Source organism: Salmo salar, chromosome 06 (genome assembly GCF_965601325.2).
Source record: "Salmo salar chromosome 06, fSalSal1, whole genome shotgun sequence".
Classification (NCBI taxonomy): domain Eukaryota; kingdom Metazoa; phylum Chordata; class Actinopteri; order Salmoniformes; family Salmonidae; genus Salmo; species Salmo salar.
Window position 1 is genome coordinate 31,998,080 of NC_138296.1, and position 26,694 is coordinate 32,024,773.

Here is a 26,694-nt window from a genome sequence, read left to right on the forward strand (position 1 = left end):
GACATCCTGTGGAGTGCTTTCGACACCTTGTAGTCCATGCCCCAACGAATTGAGACTGTTCTGATGGCAAAAGGGGGTGCAACTCAATATTAGGAAGGTGTTCTTAATGTTTTGTACACTCAATGTATGTGTTAAACACTTTACATGCCAAGGATTTAATTGAGAGAGAGAGAGAGAGAGAGAGAGAGAGAGAAGGGAGTTCCCTTGTAAACAGTCAGGAATTCCATCCTACTCTATGACACGTCTGGGTGTCCCCCGTTGGATTGGTTTCTCCATAGCAATCTTCTAAATATTTACACATGCAGTCAGAGCTGTGCTGGTAGAGCTGGATCCATGAGGTTGGATCCATGACAGTTTTATTTTGGCAAAGCCTGGCTGGATCCAAAACAATTGAGTAAGGCTTTATGACTTCCAAACCCTACCAAGTACACAGTATTTATACATGGTTCCACTGTGAATGTCAAATACATATATTATTACTGACTACAATGTATTTGTAGAATGATGTATCATAATAGATATTTAATTGATAATGTATATTATTTTAATACTTATGATTGGAATGTAAAAAAGGTATTTCTGTAAGTCTGTCTCTCTGTCTGTCAATTGTATCAACCCACAGTTTCCGGGGGTTGACCAAACTGGCACACCGGGCATGTGCCCAGGGCCCCGACCTCGAGGTGTAAACCCTGGATTGCTGATGCTATGTATTGGCTATTGAAAGACTTTGACGTCACCGATTGGCCATATTGGCACTCCCCAGTAGGAGGAGTCCTCCATAGGAATGAATGAATTTCTACAGTATTTACATTAATTGTTTCAAGGACAAAATTACATGTATTTAAGTTTTTTTTGTAATGGAGACAGTAACATTAGTAATCTCAAAAAAATGCAACTTTAAGGAAAATGTTTTTATATATACACTACATGATCAAAAGTATGTGGACACCTGCTTGTCGAACATCTCATTCCAAAATCATGGGCATGAAAATGGAGTTGGTCCCCACATGGCTGTTATAACAGCCTCCACTCTTCTTGGAAATGCTTTCCACTAGATGTTGGAACATTGCTACAGGGACTTGCTTCCATTCAGCCACAAGAGCATTAGCAAGGTCAGGCACCGATGTTGGGCGATTAGGCCTGGCTCAGAGTCGGCGTTGCAATTTATCCCAAAGATGTTCGATGGGGTTGAGGTCAGGGCTCTGTGCAGGCCAGTCAAGTTTTTCCACACCGATCTCGACAAACCATTTCTGTGTGCCACAAAGTTGGAAGCTCAAAATCATCTAGAATGTCAGTGTATGCTGTAGCGTTAAGATTTCTCTTCACTGGAACTTAGGGGTGTAGCCCGAACTATGAAAAACAGCCCCAGACCATTATTCCTGCTCCACCAAACTTTACAGTTGTCACTATGCATTCAGGCAGGTAGCGTTCTCCTGGTATTCGCCAAACCCAGATTTGTCTGTCGGACTGACAGATGGTGAAGCGTCATTCATCACTCCAGAGAACGCGTTTCCACTGCTCCAGAGTCCAATGGCGGCAAGGTTTACACCACTTCAGACAACGCTTGGCATTATGTATGGTAATCTTAGGCTTGTGTGCGGCTGCTCGGCCATGGAAACCCATTTCATGAACTCCCAACGAACAGTTCTTGTGCTGACGTTGCTTCCAGAGGCAGTTTGCATTTAACATTTACATTTAAGTCATTTAGCAGACGCTCTTATCCAGAGCGACTTACAAATTGGTGCATTCACCTTATAATATCCAGTGGAACAACCACTTTACAATAGTGCATCTAAATCTTTTAAGGGGGGGGGTTAGAAGGATTACTTTATCCTATCCCAGGTATTCCTTGAAGAGGTGGGGTTTCAGGTGTCTCCGGAAGGTGGTGACTGACTCCGCTGTCCTGGCGTCGTGAGGGAGCTTGTTCCACCATTGGGGTGCCAGAGCAGCGAACAGTTTTGACTGGGCTGAGCGGGAACTGTGCTTCCTCAGAGGTAGGGAGGCGAGCAGGCCAGAGGTGGATGAACGGAGTGCCCTTGTTTGGGTGTAGGGCCTGATCAGAGCCTGAAGGTACGGAGGTGCCGTTCCCCTCACAGCTCCGTAGGCAAGCACCATGGTCTTGTAGCGGATGCGAGCTTCGACTGGAAGCCAGTGGAGAGAGCGGAGGAGCGGGGTGACGTGAGAGAACTTGGGAAGGTTGAACACCAGACGGGCTGCGGCGTTCTGGATGAGTTGTAGGGGTTTAATGGCACAGGCAGGGAGCCCAGCCAACAGCGAGTTGCAATAATCCAGACGGGAGATGACAAGTGCCTGGATTAGGACCTGCGCCGCTTCCTGTGTGAGGCAGGGTCGTACTCTGCGAATGTTGTAGAGCATGAACCTACAGGATCGGGTCACCGCCTTGATGTTGGTGGAGAACGACAGGGTGTTGTCCAGGGTCACGCCAAGGCTCTTAGCACTCTGGGAGGAGGACACAAGGGAGTTGTCAACCGTGATGGCGAGATCATGGAACGGGCAGTCCTTCCCTGGGAGGAAGAGCAGCTCCGTCTTGCCGAGGTTCAGCTTGAGGTGGTGATCCGTCATCCACACTGATATGTCTGCCAGACATGCAGAGATGCGATTCGCCACCTGGTTGTCAGAAGGGGGAAAGGAGAAGATTAATTGTGTGTCATCTGCATAGCAATGATATGAGAGACCATGTGAGGATATGACAGAGCCAAGTGACTTGGTGTATAGCAAGAATAGGAGTGGGCCAAGAACAGAGCCCTGGGAGACACCAGTGGTGAGAGCACGTGGTGCGGAGACAGCTTCTCGCCACGCCACCTGGTAGGAGCGACCTGTCAGGTAGGACGCAATCCAAGCGTGGGCGGCGCCGGAGATGCCCAGCTCGGAGAGGGTGGAGAGGAGGATCTGATGGTTCACGGTATCAAAGGCAGCAGATAGGTCTAGAAGGATGAGAGCAGAGGAGAGAGAGTTAGCTTTAGCAGTGCGGAGAGCCTCCGTGACACAGAGAAGAGCAGTCTCAGTTGAATGCCCAGTCTTGAAACCTGACTGATTAGGATCAAGAAGGTCATTCTGAGAGAGATAGCAAGAGAGCTGGCCAAGGACGGCACGTTCAAGAGTTTTGGAGAGAAAGGAAAGAAGGGATACTGGTCTGTAGTTGTTGACATCGGAGGGATCGAGTGTAGGTTTTTTCAGAAGGGGTGCAACTCTCGCTCTCTTGAAGACGGAAGGGACGTAGCCAGCGGTCAAGGATGAGTTGATGAGCGAGGTGAGGTAGGGGAGAAGGTCTCCGGAAATGGTCTGGAGAAGAGAGGAGGGGATAGGGTCAAGTGGGCAGGTTGTTGGGCGGCCGGCCGTCACAAGACGCGAGATTTCATCTGGAGAGAGAGGGGAGAAAGAGGTCAAAGCACAGGGTAGGGCAGTGTGAGCAGGACCAGCAGTGTCGTTTGACTTAGCAAACGAGGATCGGATGTCGTCAACCTTCTTTTCAAAATGGTTGACGAAGTCATCCGCAGAGAGGGAGGAGGGGGGGGGGGGGAGGGGGAGGAGGATTCAGGAGGGAGGAGAAGGTAGCAAAGAGCTTCCTAGGGTTAGAGGCAGATGCTTGTAGTTTAGAGTGGTAGAAAGTGGCTTTAGCAGCAGAGACAGAAGAGGAAAATGTAGAGAGGAGGGAGTGAAAGGATGCCAGGTCCGCAGGGAGGCGAGTTTTCCTCCATTTCCGCTCGGCTGCCCGGAGCCCTGTTCTGTGAGCTCGCAGTGAGTCGTCGAGCCACGGAGCAGGAGGGGAGGACCGAGCCGGCCTGGAGGATAGGGGACAGAGGAAATCAAAGGATGCAGAGAGGGAGGAGAGGAGGGTTGAGGAGGCAGAATCAGGAGATAGGTTGGAGAAGGTTTGAGCAGAGGGAAGAGATGATAGGATGGAAGAGGAGAGCGGGAGAGAGAGAGCGAAGGTTGGGACGGCGCGATACCATCCGAGTAGGGACAGAGTGAGAAGTGTTGGATGAGAGCGAGAGGGAAAAGGATACAAGGTAGTGGTCGGAGACTTGGAGGGGAGTTGCAATGAGATTAGTGGAAGAACAGCATCTAGTAAAGATGAGGTCAAGCGTATTGCCTGCCTTGTGAGTAGGGGGGGAAGGTGAGAGGGTGAGGTCGAAAGAGGAGAGGAGTGGAAAGAAGGAGGCAGAGAGGAATGAGTCGAAGGTAGACGTGGGGAGGTTAAAGTCACCCAGAACTGTGAGAGGTGAGCCATTGGAACTCGGTAGTGAGTGTTCCAATCGAGGACAGAAGTTTTTACGTGCTACATGCTTCAGCACTCGGCGGTCCCGTTTTGTGAGCTTGTGTGGCCTACCACTTTGCAGCTGAGCCATTGTTGCTCCTAGACGTTTCCATTTCACAATAACAGCAGTTACAGTTGACCGGGGCAGCTTGAGCAGGGCACAAATTTGACAAACTGACTTGTTGGTGCCTATGATGTTGCCACGTTGAAAGTAACTGAGCTGTTCAGCACGGTCCATTCTACTGCCACTGTTTGTCTATGGAGATTGCATGTCTGTGTGCTCAATTTTATGTACCTGTCAGTAACAGGTGTGGCTGAAATATCTGAATCAATTAATTTCAAGAGGTGCCCACTTACGTTTGGCAAGGTAGTGTATTTATATTTTTTTGCTCACATAATATAATTTAAAAGTATGGAATAAGGTGTCTGTAATAAAATAAATGTGGCAAAAACGAATGTAACTATTTTTTACAATGGTGAGGGAGTGCCAAGATGGAGGCAAGGTGGCTTCAACACAGCGCTCCCTATAACTCATCTAGTGTATATATAAATCATTGTGTACAACAGCTGATGGACAGCTGATGAAGTGGAAAACTGTGAAAAAAATGTGTTCAGTGTTATTTCCTGATAGATTCTGGTTGAAAATACAATCTACACAGGACCTAATCAGTAGGTTTGCATGGGCGGGTGTTTCAGCTTGCCTGGTGATATCGCCAGGTGATAAATTGGTTAACAGATATGGAGCAATTTCAGTTCCAACAGAAACTGTATTTGAATTCCATCATTTTGAACTTGTTTTACGATATTACATTTTAATGTTATATCTTAGAATTTGTAATGCACAAATGTAATCATAGAATTCATAATATGAACTGAATTGAATGAATATTGCATTCCATTTTAAAATTCAAATGCGTTAGTCTGGCCCTGCTCAGTTTGTTTTATGCAGTCATTTTTATATCAATATCACATCATTTCTGGGTAACGATTAAGTACCTTACTGTAATATATTTCCATAAAAATTGCTTTTTAGCAAAAAACTATTTCTCAAGCAAGAATTTAAAAGACACTACACAAGCTCTTCCCTGGAAACTGCCTGGGTCCAGGAACACATAGTGACTATGGTGACCTCGGAAACGGCAAGAGAAACAAAATGGAGGAACACATGGAACACAAGGTTTAAAACATTAATTACACATCCTTAACGTTCTCTCTAACCTCATTATGTCAATGGTGTTTCCTAGTCACAAGCCAGAGTGAGTCATTGTAGAGAAAAAATGTGAAGCTACCATTGAGATTACACAGATGTTGTTTTTCAATGCAGAACTATGCAACCATGTTGTTATTATGGAAACATTTTGTCAGACTCCAGAACCAAAGTAAATACTTCCAGCTCTAGGGGTGGAATCAAACACTGTGCTATGTCACAACAGCGGTGTAGCCTCTTTTTTATACAATGTCAGTCGTGCAGAGAGAGAATGCTCTAAACCACATAAGCTTGAAAGGGAAGAATGAGGGGAAGACTTAAGAAAGAAGGAGAGGCTACCCGTAACCAGGGAGTTCCCTTGTAAACAGTCAGGGATTCCATCCTACTCTATGACATGTCTGGGTGTCCCCTGTTGGATTGGTTTCTCCATAGCAATCTTCTAAATATTTACACATGCAAATACTATGGCCTATTTATTGCCTTACTTCCTCACGCCATTTGCACACACTGTATATAGACTTTTTTTTCTATTGTGTTATTGACTATACGCTTGTTTATTCCATGTGTAACTCTGTGTTGTTGTTTGTGTCGCACTGCTTTGCTTTATCTTGGCCAGGTCGCAGTTGTAAATGAGAACTTGTTCTCAACTGGCCAACCTGGTTAAATAAAGGTGAAAAATAAAAAATAATAAAATAAATAAGACCTGTGCTAGCTGAGCTTTACTCAGAGAGTTGTAAGTGGCTGGGTTGGATCAATGACAATAACAATTGAGTAACGCATGTGACTTCCAAACCCTACCATGTACACAATAGAATGAATGGAACATCAAACGCATGGAAACCACGTGTTTGACTCCGTTCCATTAATTTAATTTCAGCTATTACAACGAGCCTGTCCTCCTATAACTCTTCCCACCAGCCTCCTCTGTTGTACATGGTACTACTGTCAAATGTACAGTGCATGTGGAAAGTATTCAGATCCTTTCACTTTTTCCACATTTTGTTACGTTACAGCCTTATTCTAAAATTGATTAAATACTTTTTTCCCCTCATCAATCTACACACAATACCCCATAATGACAAAGCAAAATCAGATTTTTTGAATATTGTGCACATTTATTAAAAATAAAAAATACCTTATTTACATAAGTATTCAAACCTTTTGTACAAGACTCAAAATTGAGCTAAGGTGCATCTTATTTCCATTGATCATCCTTGAGATGGTTCTACAACTTGATTGGAGTCCACCTGGGGTAAATTCAATTGATTAGTCATGGTGTGGAAAGGCACACACCTGTCAATATAAGGTCCCACAATTCACAGTGCATGTCAGAGCAAAAACCAAGCCATGAGGTCGAAGGAATTGTCCGAGACAGGATTGTGTCGATGCACAGATCTGGGAAAGGGTACCAAAAGACTGCTGAGCCATAAGACTGCTGAACAATTAATAAAATGGCCACCCGGACTATTTACATTGACCCCCCCCCCCCATTGTTTTTACACTGCTGCTACTCGCTGTTTATTATCTATGCATAATCACTTTACCCCTACCTACATGTACAAATTACCTCAATTAACCTGTACCCCCGCACATTGACTTGGTACCTGTGCCCGTGCCCCCTGTATATAGCCTCGGAATTGTTATGTAATCTTACTGTGTTACTTTTTATAAAAATTGTACTTTAGTTTATTTAGCAAATATTTTCTTAACTCTATTTCTTGTACTGCATTGTTGGTTAAGGGCTTGTAAGTAAGCATGCCAATAGCATGCAAAGCTGTCATCAAGGCAAAAGGTGGCTACTTTGAAGAATCTCAAATATAACATATTTTTATTTGTTTAACACTTTTTTGGTTAGTACATGATTCCATATGTGTAATTTAATAGTGTTGATGTCTTCACTATTATTCTACAATGTAGAAAATAGTAAAAATAAAGACAAACCCTGGAATGAGTAGGTGTGCACAAACTTTTGACTGGTACTGTATATTTACCATATCCTTGTTCAGCCACGACTCAGGGAAACATAGGATATTACAGGATAATACATTACGACAATATATTTGTAGAATGATGTATCATAATGCATACTTCATCGATAATGTACATTATGTTCATAGTAATGATTGGAATTGAAAAGTCAGTCAATTGGCAACACTCAGTTTGTTTTACAATGTGTTAATATCTTATGCCACCTACTGGTCTCATACTGGTCTTAAAGTCTTGTGCTACCTGCTGTTAAATCGAAGAGATGTAGGTATAATTCTAAAAAAGTAATGGCCTTATACCAACAACAGAGGGAAGCAGAGTACTGAGAGACAGCGACAATCCGGCAAATGTATGCTACCGTGAAAAAACAGAGGACAGTTTAGTTCAATCAAATGGTGCATATACAGATTCAACAACATATTTGAAAATGAAAGATTATTTGAGACAAATACTATATACTTAGTTGTAGTTTAACCTGATATTATTATTTTCTTTGCCATGTTCTGCACTCGTGTTGACAGATGGTCTCTATTATGCCTATACGTGTGAGTGCCCGGTCGCACTAACAGGAGCGCGCACGTGGCTGTCAGCAGTAGGAAATGCAGACGATTTGTGCTAAATGTCCAACAGCAGCACGACCACACTGATTGTGAAGGACAGTTTGGGAGAAAGGAATACCATTTGGTCGTAAAATGATATACATTTGTAAGATTTAAACGCTCTGCAAGTTATGTCAGAGAGTAACACAGACAGCTAGGTTAACAACACCCGCCTAACATCATTAGCCAGCAAGCTAGGCTAACTAGCTAGCTAGTTTTGGGGGACATTGCGCCTCCTAACCTGCTCAGCCGTTATCTATTTATTTTCCTTTTTGTTGCCTGGACAGTCCAGCTTCTCATTGTCGTGTTTTCATTGAACGGAGGAGCTTAGCGGACCGGAGCTGTGGGGGGCCCGCAGACAAACCCCCTGCCCTGGGCGTCCGGCGGACGGATCACGTAGACACAAGGGCCGTGGGTAAGTTTACACGAGCGAGTTTATAGCGAGGGAAGGGATGGGCAAGGCCCTGGACCCAATGGTCAGGCAGGGCCCCGACGACAGGGAGGGGAGTTGACCATTAGTTAACTAGAAAACTAAGCTGCCTGTTAGGCAACAATATAATTTTCCTGTGGTTGAATCGGGAAGTTGTGTCGCTTTGAATGAGGCCTCGAGAGGATATGAAAACACAATCGCTCGTTTTTAGGTAGCTATAGTAGCTAGGTAGTTAGCGTGTTGGCTGACGCGAGTTAGCAAACCAACCTGCTTAGATCAGCGAAATATAAATATGTTTTCCGTAATCTTGGTAGAAGAAATAAGGTACTGTATCGGTGGTTGCTAGCGAAGGTAATTTTGTCTGACTGTTGTACTTGTTAGTGTATGCACTTGATAGTGTTTGTGGCCACACCTGAGTTGATCGTTAGGGCCAGGCAGTCTTTTGAATGAATGTATTTGAATTGTTGACATGTCATTGTCAACATCTAGCTCTGTAGATTGTCCGTGGATTTTCAGTGTTCGATGAGGCAGAAATGGAGAGGTGGGTTTGGGTGAAGTAAATAACACAGGTCAAATCATCATATTGAACAACATTAAGTGAAACCTCAGATAGACATGCATATTCTACCTATTACTGTATTGTTACTGTATTGTGGAGATGGTGCTTGTTGAAAATACCCCAATGGGCAATAATTCAAAAAATCCAAATCCATGTTCACTAACTAAATATCAAATAGAAGACATAGAGTAGGAGGTAGGTGTGTAATGAATGGCCAATGCCCTCTTTCAGATATAGGGAACTGTTTGTTTAATTTTAACTGGTTTTCATTGTCTGTTATTAGAATCTTCCCCACTGTTCAAAACTGCAACTCCACTATTGTAGTAGCCAATGAAGCTTTGGGCATTAGCATATCTCTCAAATAATGTCCATGATTTTGAAATATACAGCCAACTTCTTCATTTAACATTGTGGCAGCAAGGACTTTTTTTGTGAAAAACTTGTCTGAAAAGAGTGAGGCAGGAACTGATGGCCTCAGTATTATTTATTATCATCAGTCCAACATAATTTACTCTAATACACTATGGAAATGTGGAGAGGTTGTTTCCATGTTATCATGATTAAGAGTTCTGTTAACTTTGGTTTCTCATGAAATCTTTCTCTTCTCTTTCCATCTGTCAAGGAGAAAATAAGGAGGCGCCATGGCCGAAATCTCCGCCCTTATCCCCTCACCTCCAGCTATAGGTGACACACATGCTGCCCCCTCCTTCCCCATACCCTCTACTGCCCCCCCTCCTCCCAGCAGCAGCACCCCAGAGCCCCCTAAGGAGAACCCCATCCCCAAGTCGTCTCTGTACGGTGACAAAGCTTCTCTGACATTAACTGTACCAGGAGAGACGCTTCCTTCTCACCCTCCTTCTCCCAAGTCTCCCAAGAGGGGGGGGAGAGGACCTCCACCGAGTCCCCCCAAACGCGTCTCATCAGCGTTAACTCCAGAGACTCCAGTGCCCTCACCTCTAATACCCCCAGAGAGACCTGCCCCCTTCCCTGTAATAGCCCTAGATACTCCTGCCATCCCACCTGTAGATGTAGTATTGCGGCAGAGGGAGGGAGTGAAGGAGACAGACATGGAGGCAGTGTTGGCTGTAAAGCAGGAAGTGAGTAACCCAGGGGGCAAGGAGCTGTTAAATGCCCCCTCAGAGGGCCCGACACAGGCCCACAGTGAGCAAGAGGTACAGGGGGTAACACAGCAGACTACCAGCCCCTCCTCCTGTCTTAATCTCACCCCTAATCTCTACCCCAGTGTTCATGTCACTGTGAACACTAATCCTGCTACTGATTATGCTCAGCCTCAGTCTATGGTGGAATCTCCCCCTCCTCCAGACTCCACCCAAGCAGCTGCAGCCCCTGAAGCACAAAATCCTCAGCCACCAGAAGAAAGCCAAAACCCTCACCCAAACCCTCAACCCCCTCCCAAACTGGACACCCCCAGCCTGTCTCCCATACCTGAGACCTCAAGCCAATCTCCCAGAAGGGCAGAGCTACCCAACACCCCCTCCAGAGCAGGGCACCCCAGCCCTCCAGTGATCCAGGAACCTGTCTCCCTCTCCCTGCCCTACCCCAGAGCCCCAGCCCCAGACACCCTCAGCTACCTGGAGTCAGCCAGCATGATGTCAGGGACCCTGGAGTCTCTGTCTGGCCTGGGGGAGGATGGAAGCTCTATCGGGTCAGACTCAGAGATCAACGGCCTGGCTGTCAGACGCACTGACAAATATGGCTTCCTCGGCGGGACCCAGTACAGCGAGGGCAGGTGGGCATGGTAAAACAAAAACACACCCTCACTCTATGCACACACCCATGTAAAATACAAATCTATTGTGTCTTCACTCTGACTGTAGATGGGCAATTACACTGGTTTGTTTTTTTCTCTCTTAAAGAAAATGATTTTTGTCACATGTGCCGACTACAACAGGTGTTGTAGTCGGCACATGTGTTGTAGTCGGCACCTTACTGTAAAATGCTTACTTACTAGTCCTTAACCAACAATGCAGAATAAAAAATAAAAATAAAAATTGAATAAAAGTAAAACATTTGCTAAATAAACTAAAGGAAAAATAGTAACACAATAAAATAACTATAATGAGGTTATTTACAAAAGTTACAGAGTCAATGTGCAGGGGTATGAGGTAATATGTACGGTAGGGGTAAAGTGACTATGCATAGATCTAAACAGAGAGTAGCTGAAGCATAGTGTGAAGGGATATGTGTATGTGTAGCGTCAATATGCGTGTGTGTTGGAGTGTCAGTGTAGTGTAGTGTAGTGTGTGTGTGTGTGTGTGTGTGTGTGTGTGTGTGTGGTGGTTAGAGTCCAGTGAGTGTACATAGTCTGTGCAAAAACGTATAATTAACAAAAGGGGGTCAATGCAAATACTCTGGGTAGCCATTTGATTAACTGTTAAGCAGTCTTATGGCTTGGGGGTAGAAGCTGTTATGGAGCTTTTTGGTCCCAGACTTGGTGCCCCGGTACCGCTTGCCATGCGATAGCAGAGAGAACTCTATGACTTGGGTGGCTGGAGTCTTTGACAATCAACTGTCTTTCCTGGCTTGGTTATCTTCTCCGAGTCACCCATCTTGCCCTAAGTGATCTCTCCCTCCCCACCCTTTCTGTCCAGTCCTCCCTATATCCACTCTAAACTTATCGGTCTGTCCTTCATCTCTCCTTTGTGTGACTCAGATAGATAGTGCTGAGAGCGCCTTTGTGACACAATATGTACTGACTGTGCCTCGCCCAGCCACTCGTTTCCCTCTCCCTCTCTTTCTGGAGAACCTATCATGCCCCTCCCCTCGGACAGTTCCTCTTCAGTTTGATGTTTTATTGATTTAGTTTGGTATTGATTAAGCCTGTTCCCCTTCAGTGTCGTTATCAATGGGTGTCTGTGTGTGTGAGAGTAGTGTAGCACAGAAATATTGTAAATGAGCATATAATATGAAGTATAATATAAATCTGTAGATGAGTATTCCTTTTAAAGAAGCTCAGGTCGCACAGCTTCCATTTAAAACAACTCTTGCTCCTGTTTGAAATCTACTGAATGAACATGACCCTGTGGCTGCATCCAATCTTAGGATATCCATATTTAGATTTCTGGATTAAAAAAACGTGCTTAAGTGGTGGGCATGGCAGGGGCCATGACAATGGGCGCAGTCAGCCCGTCAGTGGGGCTGAATTTTAGAGACCCCCGATTTTTTTATATTTTTAAGACAATTTCCTGCAGTTCTCCAAACTTCTCCATGGCACTGAGATCTACTTTCCTTCAATTCTACATATTCTGTCATGGAGCTGAGAGAAAATGTTGCTAATTTCCTGCGTTTCTACATATTCTGCCTTGGAGCTGAGAACATTTTTGCAGTTTTTTAAGGTGAATTACCTGCAATTCTATGCATTTTGCCATTTCTAATGCTGTGTTCTTTTGCTCAAACATAATAACAAAGTTAATACTGTTCAATTAATTGTTTTTGTAATTTTAGCTTTTATTTTGATGATGTTAGTTCTCAAAGATTATATATATATATATATATATATGCGAGCTATGGCAAGAAGGTTTGCTGCTCAAAAAAATAAAGGGAACACTTAAACAACACATCCTAGATCTGAATGAAAGAAATAATCTTATTAAATACTTTTTTCTTTACATAGTTGAATGTGCTGACAACAAAATCACACAAAAATAATCAATGGAAATCCAATTTATCAACCCATGGAGGTCTGGATTTGGAGTCACACTCAAAATTAAAGTGGAAAACCACACTACAAGGCTGATCCAACTTTGATGTAATGTCCTTAAAACAAGTCAAAATGAGGCTCAGTAGTGTGGCCTCCACGTGCCTGTATGACCTCCCTACAACACCTGGGCATGCTCCTGATGAGGTGAGTGATCTCCTCCCAGACCTGGACTAAAGCATCCGCCAACTCCTGGACAGTCTGTGGTGCAACGTGGCGTTGGTGGATGGAGCGAGACATGATGTCCCAGATGTGCTCAATTGGATTCAGGTCTGGGGAACGGGCGGGCCAGTCCATAGCATCAATGCCTTCCTCTTGCAGGAACTGCTGACACACTCCAGCCACATGAGGTCTAGCATTGTCTTGCATTAGGAGGAACCCAGGGCCAACCGCACCAGCATATGGTCTCACAAGGGGTCTGAGGATCTCATCTCGGTACCTAATGGCAGTCAGGCTACCTCTGGCGAGCACATGGAGGGCTGTGCGGCCCCCCAAAGAAATGCCACCCCACGTCATGACTGACCCACCGCCAAACCAGTCATGCTGGAGGATGTTGCAGGCAGCAGAACGTTCTCCACGGCGTCTCCAGACTGTCACGTCTGTCACGTGCTCAGTGTAAACCTGCTTTCATCTGTGAAGAGCACAGGGCGCCAGTGGCGAATTTGCCAATCTTGGTGTTCTCTGGCAAATGCCAAACGTCCTGCACGGTGTTGGGCTGTAAGCACAACCCCCACCTGTGGACGTCGGGCCCTCATACCACCCTCATGGAGTCTGTTTCTGACCGTTTGAGCAGACACATGCACATTTGTGGCCTGCTGGAGGTCATTTTGCAGGGCTCTGGCAGTGCTTGTCCTGCTCCTCCTTGCACAAAGGCGGAGGTAGCGGTCCTGCTGCTGGGTTGTTGCCCTCCTACGGCCTCCTCCACGTCTCCTGATGTACTGGCCTGTCTCCTGGTAGCACCTCCATGCTCTGGACACTATGCTGACAGACACAGCAAACCTTCTTGCCATAGCTCGCATTGATGTGCCATCCTGGATGAGCTGCACTACCTGAGCCACTTGTGTGGGTTGTAGACTCCGTCTCATGCTACCACTAGAGTGAAAGCACCGCCAGCATTCAAAAGTGACCAAAACCTCAGCCAGGAAGCATAGGAACTGAGAAGTGGTCTGTGGTCCCCACCTGCAGAACCACTCCTTTATTGGGGGTGTCTTGCTAATTGCCTATAATTTCCACCTGTTGTCTATTCCATTTGCACAACAGCATGTGAATTTTATTGTCAATCAGTGTTGCTTCCTAAGTGGACAGTTTGATTTCACAGAAGTGTGATTGACTTGGAGTTACATTGTGGTGTTTAAGTGTTCCCTTTATTTTTTTGAGCAGTGTATATATATCCATTATCTTTTCTACCTACTTTGTAGCGGTATTTTTAGAGAGGGGTAAAGATAAAGTTTTTGTTTCGGCTGCCAGGCAGGTATTAACTCTGCTGAAAGGAAAAGAGTAGGATAGACAGAGTACCACTACCAGACCCACACACATCAACAGAAGAGACTGTCTAGAGTGTAGCCTGTTTGCCAGATAGCCAGTGGAGAGAAAAGATAAGGCACCATATAAAACACGTCACAGCACAGGTGTAACCCAACCAATAATAATGGCAGAGCAATTTAAAGGCAACTTCATAGAATCAATTGACAAGAAAGAGCCCAGTCATCAACATTAGATAATTTGCAATATTCTGCATTACCTCAGAGGGGGGGGCGGTATGAATGGGTGTGTGTTCATAGACAATACAAAGAAGGCCTTAAAATGTCCAAAAATCCTCTTGGCCAAATGTAAATAGTCCCACACAAAATCAATAGTTCAAACAGCAATAAACAATAACTCTCACTCAAACTCCCTTTAACTAAAATGTCACACCAAATATGACTTGCAGGGGACTAATAGTCCAACGACACTGAACATCTCAAGGAGCGTCTAGGATAAAAATGAATTCTGCTGCAGTAAAGAGCACAGGAGCGATAGAGGGAATATGAGAGGGGGGGGCTTGCAGTTACACTGTCTGTCCGTCTGATACACCTGATGTTTTTTAATTTTTTATTTTATTTTTGCATTTTCCAATTAAGAACATTCAAAACAAAAGTGAAAATATGTTAGACAACAAAGGACAAAGTGACGGTAACAGACTAGCGTAATAAAAAAATAAAAATTATATATACGGACATACATAAAAAACATACATGATACAAAAGTCATAATAAAGAGTAAAATTTTTAAAAATAATAATGAGACATTGAATCATATGGTCACCTGCCGTAAGCTACATATTATACATTACGTGTGAAACATTATATAAGAATTATATAGAGATTCAATCAATGTGATGTGAGGGGAGATTCTCCATATAGTCAATAAAAGGTTGCCAAATTCTGTAAAATGTCTTTAACTTATTCCTCAAGCAGTAAGTGATTTTCTCCAGTGGGATACAACTATTAACTTCCGATAGCCACATTGCAACTGGCAGGAAGGAATCCGATTTCCATTTCAAGGCAATACATTTCTTGGCAATCGCTAGCAATATTTCTGTTAGCTTTATAGTATGACTTTGCCTAAGATTGGTGTTAGTATAGTTACCCAGTAGACAGACCTCCGGGTCTAAAGGGAATGCAACCCCGTGGATTGAGGATATGGTATCGCATACCCCCTGCCAGAAACCGTGTAGTTTTGAACACTGCCAAGTGGATTGGAGGAATGTTCCTTCATCTGAGCCACATCTAAAACATAGGGAGGAGATATCAGGGTTGAACTTGTGCAGTCTAGATGGGGTGATATAGAGCTGATGGAGGAAATTAAACTGGATCAGTCTGTATCTGGAGTTCAATGTGGATGTAACACCATCCCTGCATAGGTCACTCCATAGGCCCTCATCAAGATCAATACCCAGATCTTTTTCCCATCTAAGTCGGGGTTTATCTAGCTCAGGCAGTGTTAGTACTGACATAAGAGCATCGTAAACACGGGAAATGGTCTTGAATAGTGGTTGGTCTGCATGGCAGAGTTGTTCAATAGGTGACATCTTAGGTAGATTCCATTGTCCCTTGAGAGTCACCCTGATAAAGTCTCGTAGTTGTAGGTAGCTAAAGAAGTCCCTGTTAGACAAGTGGTATTTCTGTTTCAGCTGTTCAAAAGACATAAGAACTCCCTCCTCATAACAGTGTTCCAGAAGAGTGATCCCCTTATCAGACCATGGTCTAAAGTTACTATTCTGGAAAAACATAGGGATCAATCTATTGTTCCATAGAGGGGTTTTAGGGGAAAGAAATCCCTCTCGTCTGAACAGCTCATGCAGTTTGCACCATGCCAGGACAGAATGTATGATTAAATGGTTGTCTGTGATCGTTTTTATAGATTTTCTGTCCCATTTGTAAAACAATTCTGCCCCCGTGTCATCATTCACCTCAAGCTTTTCAATGTTCAACCATGAGGGAGAGGGACCATTGTCAAACCTCTGAGCCAGAAACCTAGACTGTGCAGCCCAGTAGTACATTCTAAAATTGGGGAGGTTTAAGCCCCCTTGACCGTAATCCAGGGTCAGTTTGTCCAGGCTAACCCTCGGGGTTTTGCCATGCCACACAAACCGTCTGGTCAGCTTGTCGAGAGAGGAAAAGAATGCTGCAGGCACAGGGATAGGGAGAGATTGAAACAAATATAGAAATCTGGGCAGGATATTCATTTTAATCACATTGATTCTACCCAGTAGAGTGAGAGGCAAGTCCATCCACTTACACAGGTCACCCTCCACCTTTTGCAACAAGCTGGCCAGATTGAGTTTATAGAGGTTGTTTAGGTTACCATCCACCATTATGCCCAAATATGTGAAGCACAGAGGCGACCATCGAAAAGGAAACTTGTGCTTGATGGTATGATGGCCAAAGACAGACAACGGTAAGATTTCGCTTTTATCGAAGTTAACCTTATATCCAGAGAAAGAACTATAACACTGTAGTAGGATCTGCAAGTGAGAGGGAGTGTTCTGGGTTTGTTAGAAATAACATAAGGTTGTCCGCAAAGAGTGATAGTTTATGGGTATGGGGGCCCACCTCAAAGCCATGTATGTCATGGCACGATCTAATAGCCTCAGCCAACGGTTCGATGGCGAGGGCAAAGAGGTGGGGGCTAATTGGGCAACCTTGTCTGTTCCCCCTATAGAGAGGGAAAGGGGAGGAAGTAATCCCATTGGTAGCAATCCTAGCTTTAGGAGATTTGTAGAGTGATTTTTATCAAATTTACAAACACAGTACCTAAACCAAACTTTTCCAAGATGCAAAAGAGGTATGGCCATTCAACCCTATCAAAGGCCTTTTCAGCGTCGAGGGAGACTGCGATACTAGATATTTTGTTTTTGTTAGCAAGGTGAATTATATCAAAGAACCTTCTGAGATTATTGGAGGACAGTCTATTAATTATGAAGCCAGTCTGATCTGGGTTGACCAGCAGGGGAAGACATGACTCCAGTCTCTTAGATAGCATCTTGGTGACCAGTTTACCATCTGTGTTAAGGAGAGAGATTGGTCTACAGGAGGCGCACTTTAGCGGGTTTTTCCCTTTCTTGTGGATTACAGTAATCACTGCTTGAGAGAAAGACTCTGGAAAGCAGTTGTCTTCCCCGGCTTTTTTAAGTACCTCCATAAGGTAGGGGACCAACAGCTCCCTAAATTCTTTATAGAACTCTGGAGGGAAGCCATCCTCCCCAGGAGATTTATTAGAAGGTAAGGATTTAATGGCTTCCAACAATTCAGGAACTGAGAAGTTTTCACTCAGGCGCTCTCTGTCTTCCTCTGACAGGCATGGGAGGTTGAGAGAGGAGAGAAAGGAGTCGATCTCTGATAGATCATTGCTTGATTGGGAAGTGTAGAGGTCTTCATAGTATTTCTTAAAGGTATTATTAATTTCGGTAGGGTCGAAAGATATCTCATTAGTAAGGGTTTCTATAGCATTAATTGTCCTCTTACTTTCCTCTGCTTTCAGTTGCCATGCCAGTACTTTGTGAGCTTTCTCTCCAAGCTCGTAATAACGCTGTTTTGATTTAGTGATGGCCCTCTCAGCTTGATATGTGTTCAGAATATTATATTTCAGTTTTTTATTTACCAAAAGCCTGTATAGATCTTTAGTCGGGCCTCTTTGGTAGGTTTTCTGTAGCTCGGAGATTTCAGATTCAAGGACATTCAGTTCCGCACCGTGTTTTCTCTTCAACCCTTTAGTATAGGAAATGATCTGTCCCCTCAGATAGGCTTTCAATGTGTCCCAAAGAATGAAACTGTCAGGAGCGGAGGGTTTGTTTGTCAAAGTAAAAATATTTATCTGCTCTTTGATAAATGCACAAAATTCAGGTTGCTTTAGGAGTGTAGAATTTAGTCTCCATCTATATGCTCCATTTACCTTGATAGGATTAGAGATTGAGATGGTTTGTTTTTCAAAGCTTCGCAGCAATGGTGTTACTACTCCATGCGAACAATGACAGGAGCGGTCCCAAAAGATTACAACCACGACCTAGAGCGGTAACACCAGTGATCGACTTTACTTCTGCGGAGTTGCACACACTGTCAAACTGCCGCGCCAACTGAGAGCTCTTCACAGAGAGCCGGAAGAGCTATCATTATTTCCTCTTTCCTGACTGCTGATGCGCTCTTAAAGTGGCAGGGCACGGTGAAGGCTCCGTGCAGGATTTCGCCAAAGCCTGTAGAAACAGAGAGGATGCAGGTTTTGGCAGGTTCAGATTCCTCCTACACTAAACCAGGGAAGTCCTCCTCCAAGAAGAGTTCCTGCAGGTGTTGTTTTTGCCTCCTCTGCCATAGGGTAGCAGGGCTTTAGGTCAACAACATGCACCGTCCTGACATCTTCCCAAGTGTCCTCCAAACAGACCAAGTAGTTCACCGGCCCCAACTGCTGCACCACACGGTATGGATCTTTCCATCTTGAAGCTAGCTTGGCAGTGAACTGTTTGGAAACCTTTGACAGATGATAACGGACAAGACACGAGACTGTGGTGGGAAACTCTCGTCTATGTTTGTCATAGTTTCTGAGCTTTCGTTGTTTGGCTTTGATTCTGCTGGCCTCAACTCTGCCTAGCAAGGTGTGGTGCTGTTGGACTGCATCAAATGCTGGGCAGTCAGGTGAAACATTGGAACTTTGCAAGACTCTGTCCATCTGACCTTTTAGTGGTCTTCCCAGGTGTAGTTCGGCGGGAGGGACCCCAGAAATCTACTGGACTGTGGATTTCAGTGCAAAGCGAAACTCAGGAAGATGATGATCCCACCTTGTGTGCTGATCCCCCCCCCTTGAATGAAGCAATCATCTCCTTCAAGGTGTGGTTTACCCTCTCTGTGAGGTTGGTCTGAGGATGGTAGGCCGTGGTCAGTTGCCAGCTACACCCCAGTAGGTACTGAGCTCTTTGTAGATTCCTGATATGAACTGCGGACCTCGGTCAGAGAGAATTTGGTCTGGAATCCCGAATCTTGTAACGAACCCCCCTTCGCAGAATTAGAGCAATGGCGGATGCAGTGGCTTTGCAGAGGGGAAACAACTCCAACCAGTGTGTGTGGTTGTCCACTACCACCAATACAAATTCCTTTCCGGTTGGGAGGAAAAGGTCCCATGAGGTAAATTCCCAGCACTTCATTGGGATGGTTCACCATGTCTGCTGCATTTTCCAGGCATGTCTGCCAATGTCTGGTTTGTATTTCTGGCAGACTTCCCACTGCAGTACAAACTTCTTGGTATCAACCCGTAAGCCTGGCCAGTAAGCCACCTCCTGTAATCTTCGGTAGGTCTTGTAAACTCCAAGATGGCCACTCATGGGGTTGGCATGATAAGCTTGGATCATCTGGTCAGTCAATGCAGAGGGGATGAAGACGTGGTAATGGGTGCTATGTGTTCCATCTCCTTTTGGAGTTTTTCGATACACTTTATCCTGAATTATGCTGAACTTCTAATTGAAGCGACTCTTCGAGTCTTCTTCAGACAGACTCTTGTGGATTGCCATGATGGCGGCATCATTCTGCTGTGCTCTCCTCATCCAGAGGAAAGGAATAATCCAGACACTTAGCGCCAGTGTAAGTGCTGCCCAATGGAGGACAAACATTGGCAGTCTCAGTAATCCGATCTGGTTTAAGTCATTTACGTTGACAGTGGAAGCGTTTTTTTCATCCTGAAACTATATTTCAATTATATATAAAAATAATAATTAGGTGCCCTGCCCAAGGATTTCAATGGCAGAAAAATCCCTGGAAAGCAATAAATACACTGTCTTACATGCCCAGTGTGGTTGACATACATGTGTGTCTTGGTGTTTGTTGTTAACTCTTTCTCCATGTGTTACAGTGATAAGGACATCAGAGTTGATGTAGCACGGCAGAGAGAGCTGAAATGGCTGGACATGTTCAACAATTGGGACAAATGGATCTCAAGACGCTTCCAAAAGGTACTTGGCTACATCTGTCTATGTATGAGATTGTATATCTATTGCATACATTGTATGTGTGTATAACATAACAAGTGTATGTGTGTGTTCCAGGTGAAGTTGCGCTGTAGGAAGGGGATCCCCTCTTCTCTCCGGGCTAAAGCCTGGCAGCTGCTCTCCAACAGCAAGGAGCTCCTGGACTCCAACCCCGGCAAGTTTGAGGTACTGCCGCTAACCCACACCCTTTCTGTCTTCATACTCACACTTCCGCTATGCAAAACATGTCTATTGTGAAGCAGACACTCAAAAAAGACAAACTCTGCCTATGTATTCTTCACCCATTCAAATCCGAGGCCATCATTCCTACAGCCTCTATTTAGGGTCATTGTAGTCAAAATGTCATTGTAATCAAAACAACGTATTTGAGTACAGAAGTTCTTCAGTGAACACTAGGTAGACAGAATAACTGGAACAGAAGTTAATGCGATGGGGAGGAGTTGTGGCTTGTTAGATCTCCAGGGGTGTTTATTGGGGGGTGCAGACACCTCCCCAGCTCTAAGCCTCTTATCCTGGGCAGTAATCCAGCCTGGCTGGGTCTACCTTCACAGACCTGGGGGTCTGGACAGATCATATCAGATAAACCCCTTTTCCTTCCCTTTCTCTGCTTTCACTCTGACACAGACATGCTTTGTTAAAGGCCTAGTTATACTCAGTCCTGTTTCATATTATGCTGCTCGAACTAGATATGTTGCTTTAAAGTTGCTCAATTAGAAATGCTCTGAACATTTATTTCTCTCTTTAATCTCTGTAGGAGTTGGAGAGGGAGCAGGGAGACCCTAAATGGTTGGACATTATAGAGAAGGACCTGCATAGACAGTTCCCCTTCCATGAGATGTTTGCTGCTCGCGGTGGACACGGGTAAATGACCATGCTGTACTGACCTATAACAGGATTTGTTCAGTCCATGTAGAGCACACTGACATGTACAATAAAAATGTACTTTGAGTGCATGTGTGCTAACTGTCTGTTCTCTTCTGGTGTGGCCTCCAGGCAGCAGGATCTGTACCGGGTACTGAAAGCCTACACAGTGTACAGACCTGAAGAGGGATACTGCCAGGCCCAGGCCCCGGTGGCTGCTGTCCTGCTCATGCACATGCCTGCTGAGGTGAGGGGCTGCTGGGGGACACAGAGAGAGGGAGGGGGACTGTGGAGGAGACTGGGAATGGGAACAATGTTATAGACTGATGAATTAGTAGGATGGGGCTAAGTGTTTATAATGTGGTATAATGTGTTTATTCCCAACTTGCAGCATGCCTTCTGGTGTCTGGTGCAGATCTGTGAGACGTACCTGCCTGGATACTATAGTGCTGGATTGGTGAGTAAATGAACGAACACACACACTGTATCTTCTTCTTTGGTGTACACTGAGACGACAACTCATTCTTTTAGGAAGCAATCCAGTTGGATGGAGAGATCTTCTTCTCTCTGCTACGTCGTGTCTGTCCCATGGCCTACCGTCACCTGAAGAAGTTTAAGATCGACCCCATTCTCTACATGACCGAGTGGTTCATGTGTGTCTTCTCACGCACCCTGCCGTGGTCCTGTGTGCTACGTGTGTGGGACATGTTCTTCTGTGAGGGTAAGACACTCTCTCTCTCACACACACACACACACACACACACACACACACAGTGCACATGATGCTGTGGCTAACTATTAGCTAACTGTGCTGTTTTCTAGGAGTGAAGATAGTGTTCCGTGTGGGCCTGGTGCTGCTCAAGCAGATGCTTGGCTCGGTGGATAAACTGCGGGAGGTCCAGGGCATGTACGAAACCATGGAGCGCCTCAGGAACATCCCACCTGAGTCTGTCAGAGAGGACCTATTGGTGCAGGAGGTGAGACTGTAAACAGTGTATACAGACAGACATACACACACACATACACGTGTTCTCTAAACATACTTCTACTCTGACTCATTGACACGAGTCAAATGAGTCAACTGACGTTTCACTGTCTGTGTGTCTAGATCTGGTTTGATGACTTCCTCTGTATGTCTGTGTCTGTGTAGGTGGTGTCCCTGGCGGTGACCGAGGCTCTGATTGAGAGGGAGTGCAGTATTCAGGTAAGGAAGTGGAGGGAGTCCAGGGGCGAACTGACCCACCAGCCTGTCCGAAGGCTCCACGGGACACGGGACATCCACGAGCACAAGCGTCGGGCCTCCGCCATCAGCTCCGGGGGTAGCTTCTCCTTCCTGGGGTCCATCCCCCCTCCAGGGCCCCTCAGGGCCTCCTCCAGCCTGCTCTCCCTCCCCGGCTTCCGCAAGTCCAAAACCCCCTTCCACTCTCAGAAGAAGGGCTCCTTCTCTGGGGCCTCTGGGATGGAGGCCATGCAGCGACAGAACCCCTCCCACAAACCACCCATGTCTAGTGGCTCTGTAGCTAGGGCGCCTGCCTCTCAGAGTCCTTTGGTTGGGTCTGGTCCAGCTCAGACCTCAGCACAGAGCCAGCCTGGTGCCTCAGCCTCAGCCCCAGTACACCATACACCACCCAACACCCTCTCCCCCAAAGTCACCTCTGAGCAGATCACACCCACCATCCCATCACCCACCGCTAACAACACGCCTCTGCCCCCGTTCCCAGACGGAGGAGGAGGAGGAGGAGCAGCTGCTACAGGAGGAGAGGATGACAGGAAGAAGAAGAGGAGCAAGGAAGACAAGAAGAAAGAGAAGGAGGAGGAGAAGAGGAAAGAGAAGGAGAAGAAGAAGGACAAAGCAGACAAGGAGAGCCAGAAGAAGGAGAAGGAGCGGGCAGAGAAGGAGAAGAAAAAGGAGAAAGGGGGGAAGAAAAAGGACAGAGGGGGAGGAGAGGCAGAGGAGAAGAATGGAGCCACAGCACCAAGAGATTCGGCCTAGTTTCTCCTGTTATTCCTTTACAAAGAAAACAGTCAAGGAACAAAAGAGGACATGGAAACAAAAGACCCCCAGAAGTGGAATGAGAGAGAGAAAAGGAGAAGGCCTCCTGTATAGTGCATCTTGAGGACTACATATAGTCAGGATGATTTTGGAGACATCTGGATCATGGTTTTATTAGCGCCCCAGGGATCATGCCCCCCCCATACAACCCCCCCATGCTTTCTTCGTCAATGAGTTTGAATAATTAAGATGGGACACGTTTCCTTCTCCCAAGATCACACAACCGTTTTCTCGTTTAGTTTTTTATTTTATTTAGTTTTTATCAGACTGAAGCCGGTGGACAGACAAGCTGTTGGACATAGAGTAGGTGGGAGTTATAGATTGGGTGTAAATAGAACATCCTAAATCCATGTAGGATCCTTGAGTCGTTCCCCATAATGCCCTGTCATGTCCAGTCTGTGGTCAGGTGGTCACATGTCCAACCGGAATGCTAGCAGAAAAAAGTAAACAATTGAAAAATATCTCAAAGCCAGGCACTGAAGACCGTGATTGCTGGTAGTACTATGGTATTTGGATGGGAGGACCTATTTATTGTAGTGTTAAGTGTTGTGTGAGTGTGTGTGTGCCTTAGTAGCGTAGTGAGCCGTGTTACCGTTCAATATTGCCACCCAGTTTCTCTGCTCTTTCTCTCATGTCTTTGTCTTCCTCTTTTTTGAGTTGCTTGTTTTCTGCCCCCTCTCTCATCTCTTGATCTCTAGTCCTCTGACCAGTGACGGAGGAATATAATCCCAACAGGTAAATGGAGAGATGTACACTGCGATAGGGAGGGTTTGTAAGGAGAGGGAGAAATGAACATGACATTCTGAGACTTGACAGATAGACATGCTGGCACCTCCCTAACAACATGGAGTGATTTTCATTTTAGAATGTAATTATTATTTTTTGTCTTTTCAAGTTTCTCTTGAGTATGTTTATAGTGGGGGATGATGATAGATACTGGTAGTTTAGCGAGGGAGGTTCCTTCTGCATTCAATGACAACTCTGAATCTGCCCGTCAGACCAAATGTCCATCTGTTATTTTTTTGCTTATGATAAATTAAATAATATATATTTTATTTAGCCAAATATTAATAAGGTTGAGGCTTTTAGTAAATGAACCCATTGGAATGTGATCTATTTAGAGTTATTTGAGAAACTTAAGTTGACCACTCCTGTTTGGTAGGTAGGTTGTTGAATCTCATCTGGATAGTTCATAGAGAATGATAGAGGCCTCTAGTGGCCAAAAGGCTGTTTTAGCATGAGCAGGGCCATGAGGGCTTCCACCATTTGAATGTAGTCAACTGGATGGGACTTCCAACTTCATTGACCGATCCCTACTGGTGACCGTGTTGGAGTCGTGCAACCAGGTCATCAGGAGGGATCGGCCAATCGGGAAGAAGAAAATTGACTACTTTGAAATGGAGATTGCCTCAATGAAGCTGTCACAGATGCCATAATGGCACAGATACAATGAGGCCTCTTTCCATATCTATGGGATAGTTTCACCTCTTACACCTGCGCCTTTAGGACCCATAGGAAGCCACTTGGTGCTGGGTGGGTCAGGTGTGCCAATGTAGCATTAACCTCTGAACTCTGACCTTCGGGCTCTGATGTATTTATGTACAAAGTTGGTTAATTTAATCAGATATTATATATGTATTATTCTTTATTTTGGATCTGACTGCTATTTTTCTATGCGAGTAAAGGACACCTGGTTAACTGGAAGGATGGCTGGTGACGTGAAGCCCGGTTTAAGGAGGATAATAAGTATTGTTTTTTTTTTAGATACTGGTATGGCTGTTTTTGATTTCATTATTGCACATTTGTCCTCATCTTCTAAGATAACAAATCCTATTTGTCATTCCATATTTAAAGTTTACTGTGGTAGCTATGGGTAATGTTAGGTCCACAATTCTCCATTTACCTTATTACAGTATTAAACCTGACAGTGATTGAAGAACAGGGGAATGACCATCAACCGATCAACTAAGATTCACATGAGTACTTCAGATATGACATCATTTCAGTGAGCCGAAGGTCATAAAGTACTGTTTAAGATACTGGGAGGCATTTAGTCAACTCTGACAAGGGTTGTAATTGAAGATCTGAAGTTGTCTGTCTTTGTCACACCAGTATGTTGTAACCAACCACCAGAATTTACATTTTAGTCATTTAGCAGACGCTCTTATCCAGAGCGACTTACAGTAGTGAATGCATACATTTCATACATTTCATTTCATGCATTTTTTTGTTGTTGTACTGGCCCCCCGTGGGAATCGAACCCACAACCCTGGCGTTGCACACACCATGCTGGCGTTGCAAACACCATGCTCTACCAACTGAGCCACAGGGAAGACCATAATGATGTTTTGATAACTCCCTAACCCACTCACACACAGTGTTATCTAACGTATGTATACTGTACATTAGATGGATAGTGGCGGTTAGTTACTGTAACTCCATTCCTTTGTGGAAACTGTTGATTCTCTTAACACTGATTCTCTGTACTGTTTTTGTAGGAGAGGAGGGTCTTTAGTGTAATCGTAGCCAAAATGTCCTTTTTGTTCACTATTTGTCTTATTTTCCCCAACTCATGTTATTTTTTTAAGCCCCTTCTTTCCCCACATTTTGCTTCCAGTCTTCTCAGAATCACTTGGATCAGCGTAGAGTCGGCGAAGATGACCTGAACATGTTTATGCAAACCTTATTGTTCACAAAGCATGTTGTCAAACAGCAGCACTGACGGCCAGCAATGCCACTGCAGAGATCAGTAATTTTCATGGCAATAATTAGAAGTTGGAGAACCCTGAGAATGCTACAGAACCAATCAGGATAGAGCAATATTTCTCCAAGCAGGCCCTGGCTCCATCCAATTGGTTAGGCTCCTTAAGGTCCTCAATTCTGTGTTGAGTCATCAAGAGGTCATGACAGTCATCCTGTTATTGCTCCCAAACTGATCTGGATCTGAAATCAGTCCTCACGCCTGAAATAGCCAGGATCAGTCAACAGAGACGTGTAGGTCCTGAGTGCATTTCTGCATTGGTCCTGAAATCCTTGAATTGCTTTTAATCGGGAGCGTCCCACTGATTAGATTTTTTTAAAGGTTGTTGCTTTTATGTTTTTCTATTTTGTCATGGTTTCTCCCCAACTGTATGTCTTTTGTTGTTTTAAGTTTACATGGAACTGTTATTGGTGGAAAAATAAAATCCTAGATAATGAAATGCATTCCTTACCTGCAGAAGAAAATCTACACATGATGTATTTAATTAATAATGATGCCAGTTGTGATGAATAATAAACCATAATATATTAAAGAACCCTGCTCTGTCTTGCATCCTTGTTTCATATTGATATAGCCTGCATTTTCCCAATGAGCTGTGCATGAACATTTTATTCCATTCTAGAAAAACTTCATATTTCAGACAGTCTATGGTCCAGCAGGGGGCAGTAAAGGTGTATGATTGCTCTCTTTACAAATGAGCCTAGTCTGCGGATAAGATTTTGGTGGTGTCT

At 44.7% G+C, this 26,694-nt stretch overlaps 1 protein-coding gene across 3 annotated transcripts; it reads left to right on the forward strand.

The window, feature by feature from the left end:
• Positions 1-7,847: 7,847 nt before the first annotated feature.
• Positions 7,848-26,498, forward strand: LOC106606899 (uncharacterized). 3 transcript variants are annotated; one of them, XM_014203360.3, is made up of 10 exons: positions 7,848-8,486; positions 9,683-10,819; positions 20,153-20,252; positions 20,346-20,453; positions 21,043-21,149; positions 21,282-21,396; positions 21,541-21,606; positions 21,681-21,870; positions 21,972-22,126; positions 22,300-26,498. In XM_014203360.3, exons 2-10 carry the CDS (start codon positions 9,702-9,704, stop codon positions 23,140-23,142), a joined length of 2,802 nt encoding a protein of 933 aa, XP_014058835.2. In that variant the 5' UTR covers positions 7,848-8,486; positions 9,683-9,701; the 3' UTR covers positions 23,143-26,498. The 3 variants fall into 3 exon arrangements, with proteins under 3 accessions (XP_014058835.2, XP_045576105.1, XP_045576104.1); XM_045720149.2 differs by having other exon boundaries at positions 9,683-10,810; XM_045720148.2 differs by lacking the exon at positions 7,848-8,486 and adding an exon at positions 8,631-8,852.
• The last annotated feature ends 196 nt before the right edge of the window (positions 26,499-26,694 follow it).